The sequence below is a fragment of the Anabrus simplex genome, chromosome 2, assembly GCF_040414725.1.
Source record: "Anabrus simplex isolate iqAnaSimp1 chromosome 2, ASM4041472v1, whole genome shotgun sequence".
Taxonomy (NCBI): domain Eukaryota; kingdom Metazoa; phylum Arthropoda; class Insecta; order Orthoptera; family Tettigoniidae; genus Anabrus; species Anabrus simplex.
Genome location: NC_090266.1, coordinates 228,491,770 through 228,508,909, shown reverse-complemented (window position 1 = coordinate 228,508,909; position 17,140 = coordinate 228,491,770). Strand labels below are relative to the sequence as shown.

The 17,140-nt window shown below is 42.5% G+C and overlaps 1 protein-coding gene across 1 annotated transcript in view; it reads left to right on the top strand.

Annotated features, from left to right (window-relative positions):
- LOC136864018 (discoidin domain-containing receptor 2) overlaps positions 1-17,140 on the top strand; it is a 1,053,752-nt gene that overhangs the window by 685,036 nt on the left and 351,576 nt on the right. Inside the window, exon 5 of the mRNA XM_067140517.2 lies at positions 7,793-8,024. Within this exon, the coding sequence (XP_066996618.1) occupies positions 7,793-8,024 (232 nt within the window). The remainder of the gene's footprint in view (positions 1-7,792; positions 8,025-17,140) is intronic.

Sequence of the window (17,140 nt, the reverse complement as noted above, 5' to 3'; positions counted from 1 at the left end):
GTCTGCTTATTATAACTTCCTCAGAAGAATATATGAGACTTCAGAAAAGTCAAGTCTTCGTAAAGGTTGCCTAGAAGTGTACGAAATGAAAATTAAGAAAGGCAGACTCAGTAAGGTTTCAAACCCTCACTACTTATCCAGGTATATCTAACATCCCTAATTCCGCGTACGCGTAGTTACTTCCTGCTTGAACGTCCAGCACTTACAACTCTGTATTCACGAGGAGAGGGAATGGTATCGCTTCGTAAAGTTACGGATGTGTTACAGCCTTATGGTCCAGTTTATCACTTTATTGAACGCTGTAACGGTAGTCATTACATGGCGTAAGCTATCTCATCTGCTGTACAGCATTTGCGTGCCATAGATTATAAAACCCTGTCAAAAACGTGTTTCTATCAATTTCGCTCTGATGAGAGTATACAAAATGGCGGTGAATTGACATGTCTGTAATTGGTACTAACATATCACGTTTTCTATGATACCGTGACCACCATTTTCTATCAAAGGAAAATGGCCTCTTGAAGCAATCGTGTGCGCAATTCTCTATCGACAGCTAAAGGAGTGGCTATGGTTTGTACAGTGCAGTAACATTTCGTAAAAATGGCCGAAGTATTGGACTCCGCTCTATATAAAATGGTATAGTGTTTTTGAGATGATCCTCTCTTACTGCCTCCTGTACCGTTTTTGCAATGTGCGGGGAAGTCTGTATGGGACTAACTGTACGTACGATTGCTTTAAGATGTTGCGTAAGCTAGGGCTAAGGGACATTTAAATCCTAGCTGGTTGCACATGTTTGGGAAAAATAGGGGCAGCTGTACCAACCGGTATATACCGGATTTGCTACTGGATTAACGTCGTCGGTTTTCGGTGACGCAAGGATGGGAAAACGGACTAGAAAGGAAGCGGCCGTGACCGGTATGAATATGAGAAACCTCGGTAAACCATCTTCAGGGCTGTTGACGGTGGGCTTTGAACCCACCACCATGGATGCAAACTCACAGCTACACGACGTCGTATCACGAAAATGAATAATTTAATAAACTTTCATACGGTAGTATTCAGAATTCCTAGCGTATTTACTTCACTTCAAATAACGTACAGTCTAAGGTACATTTCATGCAATCCTCACTATCTATCGTGCGTGGAGTCTGTCTATCCAGATTTCTTGATCACCATCCTTAGAAAACACAACTTTGCCCTTTCTACCATTTTTGCTCCATTCTCTGTATAATAATTTGAAAAGAGTTTAAGGTACACGGTCATTTTCCATTTTACGCATGGAAAAAAGCGCTAGTAGTTTAACGGGAATGAAGTCATGATTGAATACACTCTACAACATTCGTCCGTGACTAGAACTTGATATAGGGGCATATATTCGTGAACACCGTACATCGTTGCAATACGCGGTAAGAAGCTTGATACGTCACCCCTTCGTCAGTTAAAATCAGTCACTCATTATATATATTTATTATTTTCTCCACTCCTCCGACGTCGGTTCTCGTATCCTCGGGCATCACCTCTCTCTCTTTCACCCTGTCCCACTCTCCTCCGAAGGAAGACTGATTAGAGTTCCGGAGAAAACCAGCACCCTTGTTAGGTATGCAACGCAATTAACACGAGGGTGTGGCTGGTTGTGTAAGACGTAAGGGGGCGTTGAGAAGTTTCTGGAAGGTGGAGTCGCGCGGTATGCCGCCGTGTACCGACACAAAACACTGTTAGATTGCTCATTACAGGTCGGTTATACAGTGCAGAGGGGAACAACGACGTATGCTACTGGAATACGATCCGAGAAAAGATCGACACATCTCGTAGAGTTACTACGTGTAAACAATTTTAGTGTCAAAATTTGGTGTTAAACTTACCAAAGTGCCTTCCATTTTACATAAATGGTGATAAAATTTATCACATACTCCTTTTATGAATTACTATCACCGTGAACTCCTTTGTACTGCGCACATACAGGTGACATCAGTTTGGCACCTATTTTGTCCAAAGCGAATGTAACTGAAGGGAATATTATATCTCATCCCTAGTTTTCATGTTGGAGATAAATACACCGTAGGCTCACTAACACGTATGATTAGGAAGATATTTTGTGTGTAGTTTACTTTATTTTCCTGTATAATGTTATTCTTTGCGCAAAGGATATGGGTGTAACTGTTACATAGTATCAATTTTCCGAGTGCCATGAATTTTACTATAGGATGGTTAGGGATCAAGAAATGTGGTTAATATATATTCCAGACTTTTTTTTCACAATTTGCTTTGCGTCGCTCCGACACAGAAGGTCTTATGGCGATGATGGGATGGGAAAGGCCTAGGGGATGGGAAGGAAGCGGCCGTGGCCTTAATTACGGTACAGCCCCAGCATTTGCCTGGTGTGAAAATGGGAAACCACGGAAGACCATCTTCAGGGCTGCCGGCCGTGGGGCTCGAACCCAATATCTCCAGGATGCAAGCTCACAGCTGCGCGCCCTAACCGCACGGTCAACTCGCCCGGTAGACTTAAATTCGGTGACGATTTTATGTGTATACATTCCAGGCTTAGTGAACCCTGTTCCAGCCCTCATTTAAAAATTAAATCCCTGGGCATGCCTGGAATCGAATCCCGGGCCTTCGGGTTAAAGGCAGGCACACTACCCCTACTGCACATGGAGGTGGGTAGTGCGATATTAATCACATTGCAAAAGGAAATGGAATGTGGGTTTCCTGCTCTTTGTGCGAATTTTGAAGTTAATGATTATGCAACTTCGTAGAATAATATTTAATATTACCCACGGACAAGCACATGTATCATACGTTATGTAAACATTGTGATATACGACTAGTCAGGATATTCAAACGGTACTACGGAATTATAAACACGTAAGATTTATCGTGCTATGTAGAAAAGTTCTTCCTATGGCACTTTTAGAAAGAAATGAAAGCGCTCCGGCATAGATGGATAAGATTTATTGAATGAAGGTTACCATGGAACACTAATATAGAATACCAATGAATCACGGCGAAGCGGAAGCTAAAGTACAAAAATTATTGTCATTTTCATTTCGAACATTGCTGAGGAAATAAGGAAAAGTCAGGGCTCAGACTGCTCTATATGATTGTGTAATGTTGACTTACGTCTGAAAGTCAAGTTAATTAAGAGGATCTGAATGTACTTAATCTGGTCCTATTGAGCACAGTCTCAGTGTTTCTTCCGAGGCAACCTTCCAGGAATAAAATATCCCACCGACGGATGCAATGAAGGCTCTGCGCCTGTATGTCATGGTGCCTGAGTACTGGTGACGATCGGTATGAAAGATTACCATTAAAACATTAGCATAAGAAGATAAGAAATATTATTTCAGAATCGACCAAAGCGCGTCGTGAATCTAAAATATACACCACAAAGCATTGATATATAAACCAAGTTCCGAAAATGTAATTCTGGATATGTCTTTCAGTGAATACAAAGAAACCCCGTGCTTAAAATTTCAATTTTTATTGTACCAGAAGTGCCTATTTATAATTATGGTGTAATTGAAATCTTACCTTCGTAATTCTGGCTACGCATTTTTTATAGTACAAGAAAATTTAATTTCTGATCACAGGCTCAACTTAGATTATTGTATTAAAGTAAAACACCGAATATGAACGTATTTTATAGCTCCCTAACATCATCTCCGAACCTTAGAGCTACAATGGACAACTGTCGAAGAGTAAGCTTTCAGTTTTATGTGACTCTTATTATCAGGATCATAGCCTGATTCATAGGCAGAGGAAAGTGACTTTCCTTTTCAAAAATCCCTTTTGCCTCAGCTGGGATTTGGACCGCAGTCACGTTAGCGAGGAACAGTTGATAATGGCATTCATATATCACATACGTAGGTCGAGACATAAGTCATGGCAACTATTTTTTTTTCTCGCGAACAGGAGACAACACGGAAAATCTAAGATGTGCATTTCGAGACGTACGGTATGTACTTGCGAATGATGCCACTAGATGGTGTATGTAAACAACAGTGTGAGTCTAAGCATGCCCCAAGTTCAGTGTGTGAGTGAGAGCGTCACAAAATGGAAGTCAACAAGCAGGAGCAACGATCCTATATTAAAATAACAGTTCTCCGTGGCAGAAATGCACGCCAATACCATGCAGAGCTGCGGGAAGCATTAGGTGTGCATGCCATGCCCTACATAACAGTGGCGAGATGGGTGGAGACGTTCAAACGGGGTAGAGTATCAACTGCCGGTTTACCTCGCCCAGGCCGACCTGTGTCCATGGACAAAGATGTACGGAGTAGATTATTTTGAAGGTCTGTAACCAGTGGAGACCCGTTTTTTGTACGTAGTCTTGCGTATTTGCGGTCTATGCCATAATCATGTTTACTACTACTACTGTTTCTTTTTGGCATTTTCTTATTACAGGGGGTCGGTATTTTTCACGGATTTAGCCCAGTTTTACGGTCGGATATCTCTCCCGAAGCCAACCGTATGTGCTTTAAGACGAAAGCAAATACATAGTTCCCGAGCTAGCAACTAACGAGACAAAGATAAAATTCCCGACTCGGCCGGGTATCGAAATCGTTGCCCTCTGAATCGAAGGACACATTACTCACAATTCAGCCAAGCAAAGCAAACGGACACCACTACTACTACTACTACTACTACTACTACTACTACTACTACTACTACTACTACTACTACTACTACTGAATGTTAAAGTTTATTCTTATTAGACTATTATTACTTCTTGTCCCAGGTTTTACTTTTAATATGAGAAAATAAGAAAGAGATTCAATTATTAATATTTACTATAATTTTTTTATTTTTTAACTAAAAATGGGAAGTTCTGATGTTCAAAAGGATATCACTGGTTAGGATTGATAACACATTTTGGGGTAGTATTTATACGTTGGCAATATGTACGTATGAACGTCACTATTGCCGAAACGAGCAGACAGTGAGCACAGCCAGTAACAGAGCAGGCTCTTCAGAAACCTTTTCCTGTCAAGTCGCAAAGGTGATTATAAACTGATTGAGAACGCAGGAGGTGTCTGTAATGAGGTTTCCTTCAGCCAAAGGAAGGTAGACTGGAAAGGCGTGACTCACGCTCTGACAGAACCAGTGCTTTTCTTTCCACGTATATTGTCAGGCATATTATCGCTGGGGGAGGCCTGCATTCTTACTTCATTATATAAAGAAGTAAATTAAAGGAAGGAAAAGTGGCGGTGGTCTATGTTATATTCCCTTTTATCTTCCGCTAGTCATGCAACCTTTACAGATGAATATATTATTGCACAGAACATGTTAATGTACAGGTTTCATCTCCGCTAATATTCTGTTAATAATCACCCACGTTTTCTAAGTTCGTTATTCTGCGTCTAACTGTTCATAAAGGCTTGCAACGACGTACTTACCTTATATTTCACCCCAGACATGTTTCTCAGTTTATTATAATTTCTGGAACTATTTTCCTGGGGTACTTTTAACAAATTCTCTGTAATCAAAATGGAGTCCTGAAGCCTGGAAAGAATAAATACATATTTTCACGGATGGGGTCGGATTTCGGTAGAGTTTTCGTGCGTATCAACGTCAGAACAATGGGGAATTATCTATCTTCATGTCCAAATATCTACGTATCCGTGTCCGACTCGTTGGCTGAACGGTCAGCGTACTGGCCTTCGCCTCAGAGGGTCCCGGGTTCGATTCCCGGCCGGGTCGGGGATTTTAACCTTAATTGGTTAATTCCAATGGCACGGGGGCTGGGTGTATGTGTTGTCTTCATCATCATTCCATCCTCATCACGACGCGCAGGTCGCCTATGGGCGTCAAATAGAAAGACCTGCATCTGGCCAGCCGAACCCGTCCTGGGATATCCCGGCACTAAGAGCCATACGACATTTCATTTGTTTACGTATCCGTACTAGAACATGAGAAAAATGTGTTTTAATCCAGGGATCTCGGGAAAGATTTGTGATTTATTTACCTCCGAAGAATAAACTAATGGGGCTTGATAGCAGAGTGGTTTCTTTACTGGATTCTCACGAAGGTGGCTGCTATTCTAATCCCGGTCAGTACCTACGAGAATTTTGAAATGAATAATCAGATCCCAGTGGTTCGTATTCCACGAATAACAGGATGTCCGGTGGCTATCATCACGATATCATCAGTCACGTAAAACTACAAGCCTGCAGCTGCAATAAACCGTAAGTCGCCTGTGAGCATGTAGCTACTCGAATCGTATGGCTTTCTCTAAATGAACTATTACATATTTGTAAATTAGAATAATAAATAAATAAATAAATAAATAAATAAATAAATAAATAAATAAATAAATAAAAAAATACATATATAAATACATTCATACGAATTATTACGATGGGAAATGGAAACACAATGAATAGTAGACGAATTGCATAACAGAGCAACCTTGCGACTTGCCCTATCAATATTCTGCATTCTGTTGTTAGCTTTCCTCTCTTCTTAGCATTGCCGCATGCTCGCGCAGATATACAGGTCCTGTACTTCGTTAGTGATGGCGTTAGAAAGGGTAATGAAGGACTGTGTCATACCATGTCTCATTCACGACCTGTTTTGAATGGTCCCGAGAATATTCAGTCGTACTTTTAAGCGGTTAGTGAGCACTTTATTCTACCATACGATGGTAAAAAAATACCTTGCCATCACAATAGAGATGAAAAATTTGCTCTCATATACTGGACTGGAATGTTCATTTCATCATTCGGTTTAGTGAATACATCGTCTTATGATTTTTAATAATTTTCAATATGGCGAGTATACTAAAATATATGACTTCGTATTTGTTGCTGAAAACTCTCATGTTTCTTTTAATGCAGTCATTTATAGCTAATTCTTGTTCAAAATCGGTATGATGCAAATTAATTTACGTTACTCCTTATACAATATCCGATTTGGCACTGCATTATAAGCTATGAATACGACAACAGTATTGGCAATACTCTGTACACTCAAGCACACGGGATCGATGATCGAATAATTTCACATTCCGTTAAATAATAATAATAATAATAATAATAATAATAATAATAATAATAATAATAATAATAATACTTGTTAAAACATCCCTTTAACTACCATATTACGGACGTCAAGTGTGGCCTGAATTCAAATTTATTAATGTGCGCGAAAATCTAATGATGTTGTTATTCGGTAATAAAACTTTCTTAAAACTGCCCATGATATGAGTCGGCATTCACTCTCGATACGTTGAACGTAGGAAAGTGAGCGCTAATCAACATTACACATCTGTTCGCAGTGTGAACAAATAATTACATCAAAAATTAAGTGGAAGATATCACATCCATTTCTGATGTATTTCTCCACGGCTGTATACAATATCTAGCTAATAAAAGTGGTCTGTAACTCATAATTATACATTTCACTCAGAAATCCATATAGGCTCATACTAATCTTCAAATGTTATCAAATATGGCATGCATTGTTATAGAATTTCATTATTTAAAGTAACTTAAAATTCGCTGTTCCGAAATATATGTAGTTTGACCAAACGCCGTCCACGGTCGATTCCTACTAGCCATGTTAACATTACTTATCATTGTTAATTGTGACTTCTCCACTGAAAATATTTACATAGCCTATACTGTATCCTTTGCACTTAGGCCTATAATCTAAATTTCAGAACTCATTCACTCGTGGAATTCCACATGATTGTATTAAAGTACCTCATATTAAAGCATACAAACTGTACTATGACGTAGGCCTACTATGGTGATTATTACGTCTGAAAGGGTATTCGGTCTGTTTCTTGCAGAGTGCGGACGGAGAACCACGGCGGAGCATGGTGCCCCAAACAGCAGATTACAACAGAGCCCAAGGAATGGTTGGAGATTGATTTGCACCAAGTCTTCATGATCACGGCCACCGAGACTCAAGGCCGATTCGGAAACGGTCAGGGTCAGGAATTTGCTGAAGCCTATATGATCGAATACACTCGCCCTCGCTTAGGGAAGTGGATTCGCTACAGAGATATCAAAGGCAAAGAGGTAAGTTACTTTCTTATTTCGTCATATATTCTTTTATTATAATAGTAGTTTCTTTCTAAGCCCTTAAGATCTCTCTTACAGTAATACATTGCTAAGAAACTCGTTTCAAAAATAAGCAAACCAATCGTTCGTAGAATCAAAATAGATTCCATTCAACGTCTGTGAACATTCAACATTTCAGTTATAATTTCATACATTATCGGATTATTTCCCTGTAGTGAAGTTTATTTGCTTGCCTGTAAATGTGCTAATGTGTCCCTCAAAATGACAGACAGGGTTTGAAGAGTATTTTGGACCAATCATCAATGTCATCAGACCAAGAGGATAAGAAATGATGCAAATGACAAGATCATTAAAGTCTCCGGCTTATGCTAAGATGGAAGGTAGTAGACGGAGGTCTAGGAACATAGGGTTGTCATTTCCTGTACCGCTATATTCCAAATGTTGAAGTATAAATTCCAGTAGGAATTGTGTACTCGTTCTTCACTGAGTGGGAGGCAAAGTTGGCTTATTTTAAAACATCTCTGGCTGGTGTGTACGAGATGGGACCATAAAGGATTTTAACCCATTTTCCTGTGAATTTTCGGTGGATTCTCTAGCGCTCCCTTCCCTGTCCGCCCCTCTATTACCATCTCACAGAGTTTATTTTCATGCAGTACAAACAGAATTTCAACTTTATTTCTTCCTCTCGTTATTGTGTAGGCCATGCTGTGAGTACCCTACATTAGAGTAAAATTGATTCAGATCATATTGACCTGCCCGTCTCTGTGGTGTAGTGGTTAATGTGATTAGCTGCCGCCCCCGGAGGACCACGTTCGATTCCCAGCTCTCCCACGAAATTTGAAAATTGTTACGAGGACTGGAACGGGGTCCACTCAGCCTCGAAGGGTCAACTGAGTACAAGGGGGGACCAATTCCCACCTTAGTCACTCTAGGAGTGGTTTTCCGTTGTTTCGGTCTATTCCTTCAGGCAAATTCCGGGATGGTACCTAACTTAAGGCCACGGCCGCTTCCTTCTCTCTTCCTTGTCTATTCCTTCCGATATTCCCATCCTCCGACAAGGCCCCTGTTCAGCATAGCAGGTGTTGCTACCTTGGTGAATTGAAATGACCCTCCTCCCCAGTTGTATCCCCCCGATTCAAAGTCTCTCGCTCCAGGACGCTGATCTTGAGGCGGTAGAGGTGGGATCGCTCTCTGAGTTCTAGGAAAAAAACCCTGGAGGGTAAACGGATTAAGAAAGGAGAAGAAAAAGATCATATTGATCTCAACTAGATAGCTGGGCTACGGCACAACTCACTATGCAATGGGTTTGTCAACGGACAGGATTTCAAATTAATCTGCTGTAGGCACAGAGCATATCCTGGCAACTGCAAGAAATGCTTACTAGATAATTGTTTCTGAAATGAGAACCATTATGGCGCAGTGAATTTGTGACGCCCAAGGATGTGACCGATAGCAGTATATACAAAGATCGCAGAGATAAATGGTTAATTAATTCTGTATCAGGTTTGGATGTCCAAATATTCAGGCGAAAGTTAGGACTGTGTAGTAAGGATCTACTAATTCCTAGTTACGAACTGTTATAGCCTAATCGCAATCTTCGACTGTCATCCGGTAAGGGACGTAGAATAAAAAGGAATATTTAAAATAAGTGCGCAGAATACGATCTCTTCCATTTCCGCTTTATGACAGTTTCATCATCTCACCAACGTAAAAATTACATTGAATTGATCTTTTCTATAAATTTACTCATCGTAACGATCCACATTGAAGAACTTTCAAAACGCAAAACATTTAAACCATATCGTACATATCAAGAAAGGAAATATACCGACTTGTTCTTTTGTACCTTTCTATTACAGCTAGGTATTCTTATATACATATTATTCCCTGCGAATGGACGTGGGAAATGAGAATGGTTAAGTTAACCATATAATTATTAGAACTCCATATGTAGACCAGCAGGCCATAATTTTGTTCTCTTTCTCTCGATTCCACTCGACCTCTTCACTCTTTTAGACGCTGACTTGTTTTCCTTTGATTGCTCCAGAAGCAGCTCTCATCTGTTTGGTTCCAGCAGGGCTTCACTAACCACATTCCGTGCTTTACATTTAATGTTTATATAGTGAGTGAAACGCTTAAGTTAGCTTAGAAAACAAAGTCTGATGAATGGATATCCGTCGTTCACAAACATGCTGGGCTGGGTTTATTAACACCGAGCTTGTCCTAACACGAGTAGGTTCGAACGGAAGTATTGTCTGATTTACCGGTGAATAAAATTAGTCGGTCTCGTTAACGAGATTTAAGAATGACCACTGGTTTCAGGATCGTGTTTACAAAGCTGCGAGTTACCATTAATACGAATTTGGAAAATATTAGAAAATATTGGCTTACTAGTTGAGGTAAATATGATTTGAATCAATTTGTTTCTCTTAATGTAAATTACTCACAACACAGTCTACACATTGATTGAGGGCGGAGAAAAATTGAAATTCTGTTTGTACTACATGAAAATAAACTCTGGAAGATGGTAACAGAATGCTCTGAGGGACGGTCAAGGAAGAGAACGGTAGATAATCCACTGGAAATTCACAAGAAAATGGGTTGTAACACTGTAAGAACCCATATTCTCGTACGCGTCAGCCAGAAAGTCTTTAAAGTAAGTCAACTTTGCCTCACGGGAGGAGCTAGTTCTTACAGAGCAATTGTTCATATCGTCGCCTTATATCTAAAACATCGTATGTTACAATGTTCTTCTTACCCATTATATTCCTTAACAATGGTCACGCCTCCCAGCCACATATTAATTTACAATCCATCAGAACCTTTTTGGTACTGTTCATTTTCCTATGCTAACGTGTTAAGGAAAATGGACCTTACCATACAGTATTGTAGGGATGTCGTTTTCATGGCGAATTTAAGCACTCCTACAGTTTAATCTGTTTAAGATTCAATTTCCTTTACACATAACCATGGGAAAACAAACACAACGAAGATTGTTCTGATGGACTGTACATCCATATTTGGCTGGGAAGCGTGACCAGTCTTAAGGAAGAAAGTGGATACGAAGTGCAGTGAGAGATACGAGGTTTTAGAAGTAAGCCATCGATATATATATATATTTACAATTGCCTTTACGTCGCACCGACACAGGTCATATGGCGACGATGGGATAGGAATAGACTAAGAGTGGAAAGAAAACGGCCGTGGCCTTAATTAAGGTACAGCCACAGCATTCGCCTGGCGTGTTGTTTATATTCCTTTTGCACATGAGACTGATAACAATATGAAGGAAACTACTTGCAGAATATGTTACAACTATCCTGATTTTCTTCAAATATTGTTATTATTGAATCCAGGGGGAATTGTTATTACTTGGGTCCGACACGGCTCTCCGATAAGTTTGATTTTAAAAACACTTAAAATAAGTTAGTTGTAAATAGCTTATTAATCGCGCTATGGAATCTTCATAAATAACATTTCAAGACAGTTAATATACAGTATGTGCAATGTTTCGGTGTTTAAACTCATGTCTAATTCATTTAAAAGTATTGGAACGGCAAATAAATGTACCTAAGAAGAAGAATAGGATTTTATTTCTATAGTAAAACAATAATAACATTTTCAGTTATTTTTTCAGGAACGACCGTCCTGAGAAAACTATCCTCTAGAAACCAGACCCATTTTTCCAGATTTCTCCAGGATGAATAATTATGCCTCTTTATGTCCCGTTGGCTACTTTTATGGTTTTCGGAGACGCCTATGTTCCGGAAAGGCTTATTTGAGCATCGTCAAATACTACCATTCTGAGCCGTAATATAAAGTAGAACCGGCTAACTTGGATTTAGAAGTCCAGCGCTCAACCGTTTGAACTACTCAGCCTGGTTATTGATCTTACATAAAGCATGTGTGGAAATGAATGGAAACCTGCTGCTTGTGAAAAGGTTTCATGTCATCGAATTGAAGTTCATGGTTACTTGGGTGGTGAACGGTGACTGTTGTTGCCATGGCGAAGCAATTTTCCTTTTTTATGTTCTTTTCCCTCACAAATTAATGATACAGCCCTTAATATCGCCGTATTTATGGCCTTCCCTTTAGGTATACGGGGGCTATTAAAATTTTATCCTCCCACCTTATCGCTAATTACGGTTAAATCACTATGAATGCATAAGTAAAGCTGGTGGTCCGTCTCACGCACACTGCTTGTTTATCGGAAGCGCACGTCCGTCGCTACTGAAGCATTAACACGCCAGGGAGGCGAAACAAGAAACAATGTTAACATATTGAGGAGGCCAGTATTCTGATTTACAGCGTATTCACTGCCTTTCAGATGGAGCCTACTGTTTTATGTGCAATTCGATACTCATAGCAGACAGTCACAATGAATAGGAGGCGGGACACTAAGTAGGGGTTTTGGAGGCACGCTGCTTATTATGGCTGCTACAAGTGAGGTCATCGTAAAATGTTGAGTTCCAGCGTTGGAGAACCTACCTTCTCTTGGAACAAGACCATCATAAAGATTATCTGATATCGTCCAGTTTTTCTACAAGTCCGTGAAATGTGAGGTGTCCCTGGAGATTTTATACAAATCTTTACAACCATGCGTTCAAGAATCGTTCAGCGTGAAGAATAATGTTTCAATTTCCGATAATCAGACAGACATTCGAAGTTTCTCCTTACTCAGCTAGACAAACTGGACCAAAATGCGGAATGGAGCAGACTTTATAAATCACTTGTCTGGCAGCCAGTGTTATTTTTTTTGCTAGAGGCTTTACGTCGTACTGACACAGATAGGTCTTATGGTGACGATGGGATAGAAAAGGCCTAGGATTTGGAAGGAAGTGGTCGTGGCCTTAATAAAGGTACAGCCCCAGCATTTGCCTGGTATGACAATGGGAAACCACGGAAAACCATCTTCAGTGCTGCCGACAGTGGGATTCGTACCCACTATCTCCCGGGTGCAAATTCACAGCCGCGTGCCCCTAACCGCATGGCCAACTCGCCCGCTCTGCCAGTGTTAGAAGCTGGTAATTTAACCTCAGGAGAACTCGGCGCTAGGACTGGGAAGGAAGCGACTGTGGCATTTTGTCTGTTGTGAAAATGAGAAACCACGAAAAATCATCCTCATTGCTGCCGATGGCTGGGTTCAAAACGAACACCTCCCGAATCCTTTTTGCGAGATGGTGCATCTCTTCTCAGGCACACACCCAATGGAGGTGGGCTTCATGTACCATTTTCACCACATACCAGCGCCCCTGCCAGTCTTAAATTTCTGACAGTACCGGAATCGAACCCGGGCCTGCGAGGACGGCAGCTAATAGCACTAACCGTTACGCTACGGAGGCGGACGAATGCAAGCTAACAGCCATCCAATGTTAGATGTTTGTGATTATTCTTTCAAGGGGAAGTGCAACTATGCAACCATATCCAGAGTCAGTGCTCGCGAAGAAAAAGGCACATGTCGTCTAACACAACTCCTAATTCCGCAAGGGGTATGTAATAGCGCTGTAACACTGTATCTAGAATCGCGTCTTTGGCTAACCGGCAGCACGACAGATATATGTGTCTCAAAATTTTGTATTTCTGCGTGTACTGCACACTACACCTTGATAGAGCTTGAGTTTTTGTGGCCTCAGCATACATACTTGAACACGAAGTTACCTCCTCTTTCTAAAGCCTTACATGTCCGCTGATGTATGCTAGTGTAAACAATATACACTGACTGACAGAGCAAATGCAACACCAAGAAGGAGTGGTCAGAACTTTATGCCAATTGCAGGGTAGACTGACGTCACTGAGGTATGCTCATGATGTGAAATGCGCCGCTGTGCTGCGCACGTAGCGAACGATAATTGGGACACGGCGTTGGCGAATGGCCCACTTCGTACCGTGATTTCTCAGCCGACAGTCATTGTAGAACGTGTTGTCGTGTGCCACAGGACACGTGTATAGCTAAGAATGCCAGGCCCCCGTCAACGGAGGCATTTCCAGCAGACAGACGACTTTACGAGGGGTATGGTGATCGGGCTGAGAAGGGCAGGTTGGTCGCTTCGTCAAATCGCAGCCGATACCCATAGGGATGTGTCCACGGTGCAGCGCCTGTGGCGAAGATGGTTGGCGCAGGGACATGTGGCACGTGCGAGGGGTCCAGGCGCAGCCCGAGTGACGTCAGCACGCGAGGATCGGCGCATCCACCGCCAAGCGATGGCAGCTCCGCACGCCACGTCAACCGCCATTCTTCAGCATGTGCAAGACACCCTGGCTGTTCCAATATCGACCAGAACAATTTCCCGTCGATTGGTTGAAGGAGGCCTGCACTCCCGGCGTCCGCTCAGAAGACTACCATTGACTCCACAGCATAGACGTGCACGCCTGGCATGGTGCCGGGCTAGAGCGACTTGGATGAGGGAATGGCGGAACGTCGTGTTCTCCGATGAGTCACGCTTCTGTTCTGTCAGTGATAGTCACCGCAGACGAGTGTGGCGTCGGCGTGGAGAAAGGTCAAATCCGGCAGTAACTGTGGAGCGCCCTACCGCTAGACAACGCGGCATCATGGTTTGGGGAGCTATTGCTTATGATTCCACGTCACCTCTAGTGCGTATTCAAGGCACGTTAAATGCCCACCGCTACGTGCAGCATGTGCTGCGGCCGGTGGCACTCCCGTACCTTCAGGGGCTGCCCAATGCTCTGTTTCAGCAGGATAATGCCCGCCCACACACTGCTCGCATCTCCCAACAGGCTCTACGAGGTGTACAGATGCTTCCGTGGCCAGCGTACTCTCCGGATCTCTCACCAATCGAACACGTGTGGGATTTCATTGGACGCCGTTTGCAAACTCTGCCCCAGCCTCGTACGGACGACCAACTGTGGCAAATGGTTGACAGAGAATGGAGAACCATCCCTCAGGACACCATCCGCACTCTTATTGACTCTGTACCTCGACGTGTTTCTGCGTGCATCGCCGCTCGCGGTGGTCCTACATCCTACTGAGTCGATGCCGTGCGCATTGTGTAACCTGCATATCGGTTTGAAATAAACATCAATTATTCTTCCGTGCCGACTCTGTTTTTTCCCCAACTTTCATCCCTTTCGAACCACTCCTCCTTGGTGTTGCATTTGCTCTGTCAGTCAGTGTATATTGAACTCAGAGAAACCGGGCGAGTTGGCCGTGCGCGTAGAAGCGCGCGGCTGTGAGCTTGCATCCGGGAGATAGTAGGTTCGAATCCCGCTATCGGCAGCCCTAAAGATGGTTTTCCGTGGTTTCCCATTTTCACACTAGGCAAATGCTGGGGCTGTACCTTAATTAAGGCCAAGGCCGCTGCCTTCCAACTCCTAGGCCTTTCCTATCCCGTCGTCTCCATAAGACCTATCTGTGTCGGTGCGACGTAAAACGCCCAGCAAAAAAAAAAAACCTCAGAGAAATAGCTGATGGAAAGTAATGATATTCTATAGATAACACTACAAAAGCACACGAATGAAATAGCCATAAGTCACTAAACGAAACTAATTTCCCGAATACGAATTACTAAGTGCCCTCTGGTTGACAGGAATAAAAATAAACAATGAATGATTGTTATAAGTAGTTCTTTCGTCCCACTACCTATCTGATGGTTTATGGAGGCAACGAGGTGCTGGAAATGATGTCCTGCAGGATTTCTTTTACGTCCCGGTAAATGTAACGATGGGAGGGTGGCGTACTTGAGGAACTTCAAATACCACAGGGCTCGCCTGTCCTCCCAACGTGGGCTGGGAATGTCTTCGCTCTACCGACAGAGCCACTCAGCGCGGCACCTGGTGTTTGGCTGGGAAAATCTAGTGGCTTTACCACGCACCGACACTGATAGGTCTTATGGGGACGATGGGATAGGAAAGGCCTAGGAGTTGGAAGGACGCGGCCGTGGCCTTAACTAAGGTACAGCCCCAGCATTTGCCTGGCGTGAAAATGGGAAACCACTCTGGGAAAAGCGACGAGACAAAGATGTGTACTGAGGGCGCTCCACTGCTGGTAAGCTGCATCGAAAATTGACTACAGTGCACCAATTCTGAAATGAAAAGTGTGAATTATTTCACAAGCAATATCCATAGAAAAGCCATGTGAGAAAAATGTCGGCTACTAACATTTCCTTATCTATGTAGGAAGAGTTCATATTTGATGAGTGTCAATAAACGACTTACAAATAACATGTTACTTTATTTTCTTATCTTAATCTTAATCTGCTTACCCTCCAGGGTTGGCTCTTCCCTCGGACTCGGCGAGGGATCCCACCTCTAATGCCTCAAGGGCAGTGTCCTGGTGTTTCAGACTTTGGTTCGGGGATACAACTGGGGAGAATGACCAGTACCTCGCCCAGGCGGCCTCACCTGCTATGCTGAACAGGGGCCTTGTGGAGGGATGGGAAGATCGGATAGGATAGGCAAGGAAGAGGGAAGGAAGCGGCCGTGGCCTTAAGTGAGGTACTATCCCGGCATTTGCCTGGAGGAGAAGTGGAAAACCACGGAAAACCACTTCCAGGATGGCTGAGGTGGAAATCGAACCCACCTCTACTCAGTTGACCTCCCGAGGCTGAGTGGACCCCGTTCCAGCCCTCGTACCACTTTTCAAATTTTGTGGCAGAGCCGGGAATCGAACCCGGACCTCCGGGGGTGGCAGCTAATCACGCTAACCACTACACCACAGAGGCGGACTATTTTCTTATCTCAAGTCATAATGTCAAAAACGGGGGCAGGTATTGCACCTTAAATGAATCCATTTCATCATATTTTCTTTCGAACACCGTTCCTCCTTATCCTACCTTGAATGCACTGTACATATATTATCTCAGTACCCTCTTTTATAGTGACGTTCGTCGCCATAAGACATATCTGTGTCGGCGCGACGTAAAGCCAATAGCAAAAAAATATTATAATGACGTAACCATAGTAACTTAGTCATTGGCCTTATGCTTCAAAGATAGTACGCTTTAGCCTGATGGATATCGATGGCATTTCAGGGGTGTTTAAATGTGAAAACTTCGTGTCGGTCGGTTCTGGAATGTTAAATGTACTCCTGCGGAAAATAATCCGATATTCTAGTGTCTGTTATGACCGCTAGCAGTTGGAGCAGAAGTTAAAGAATA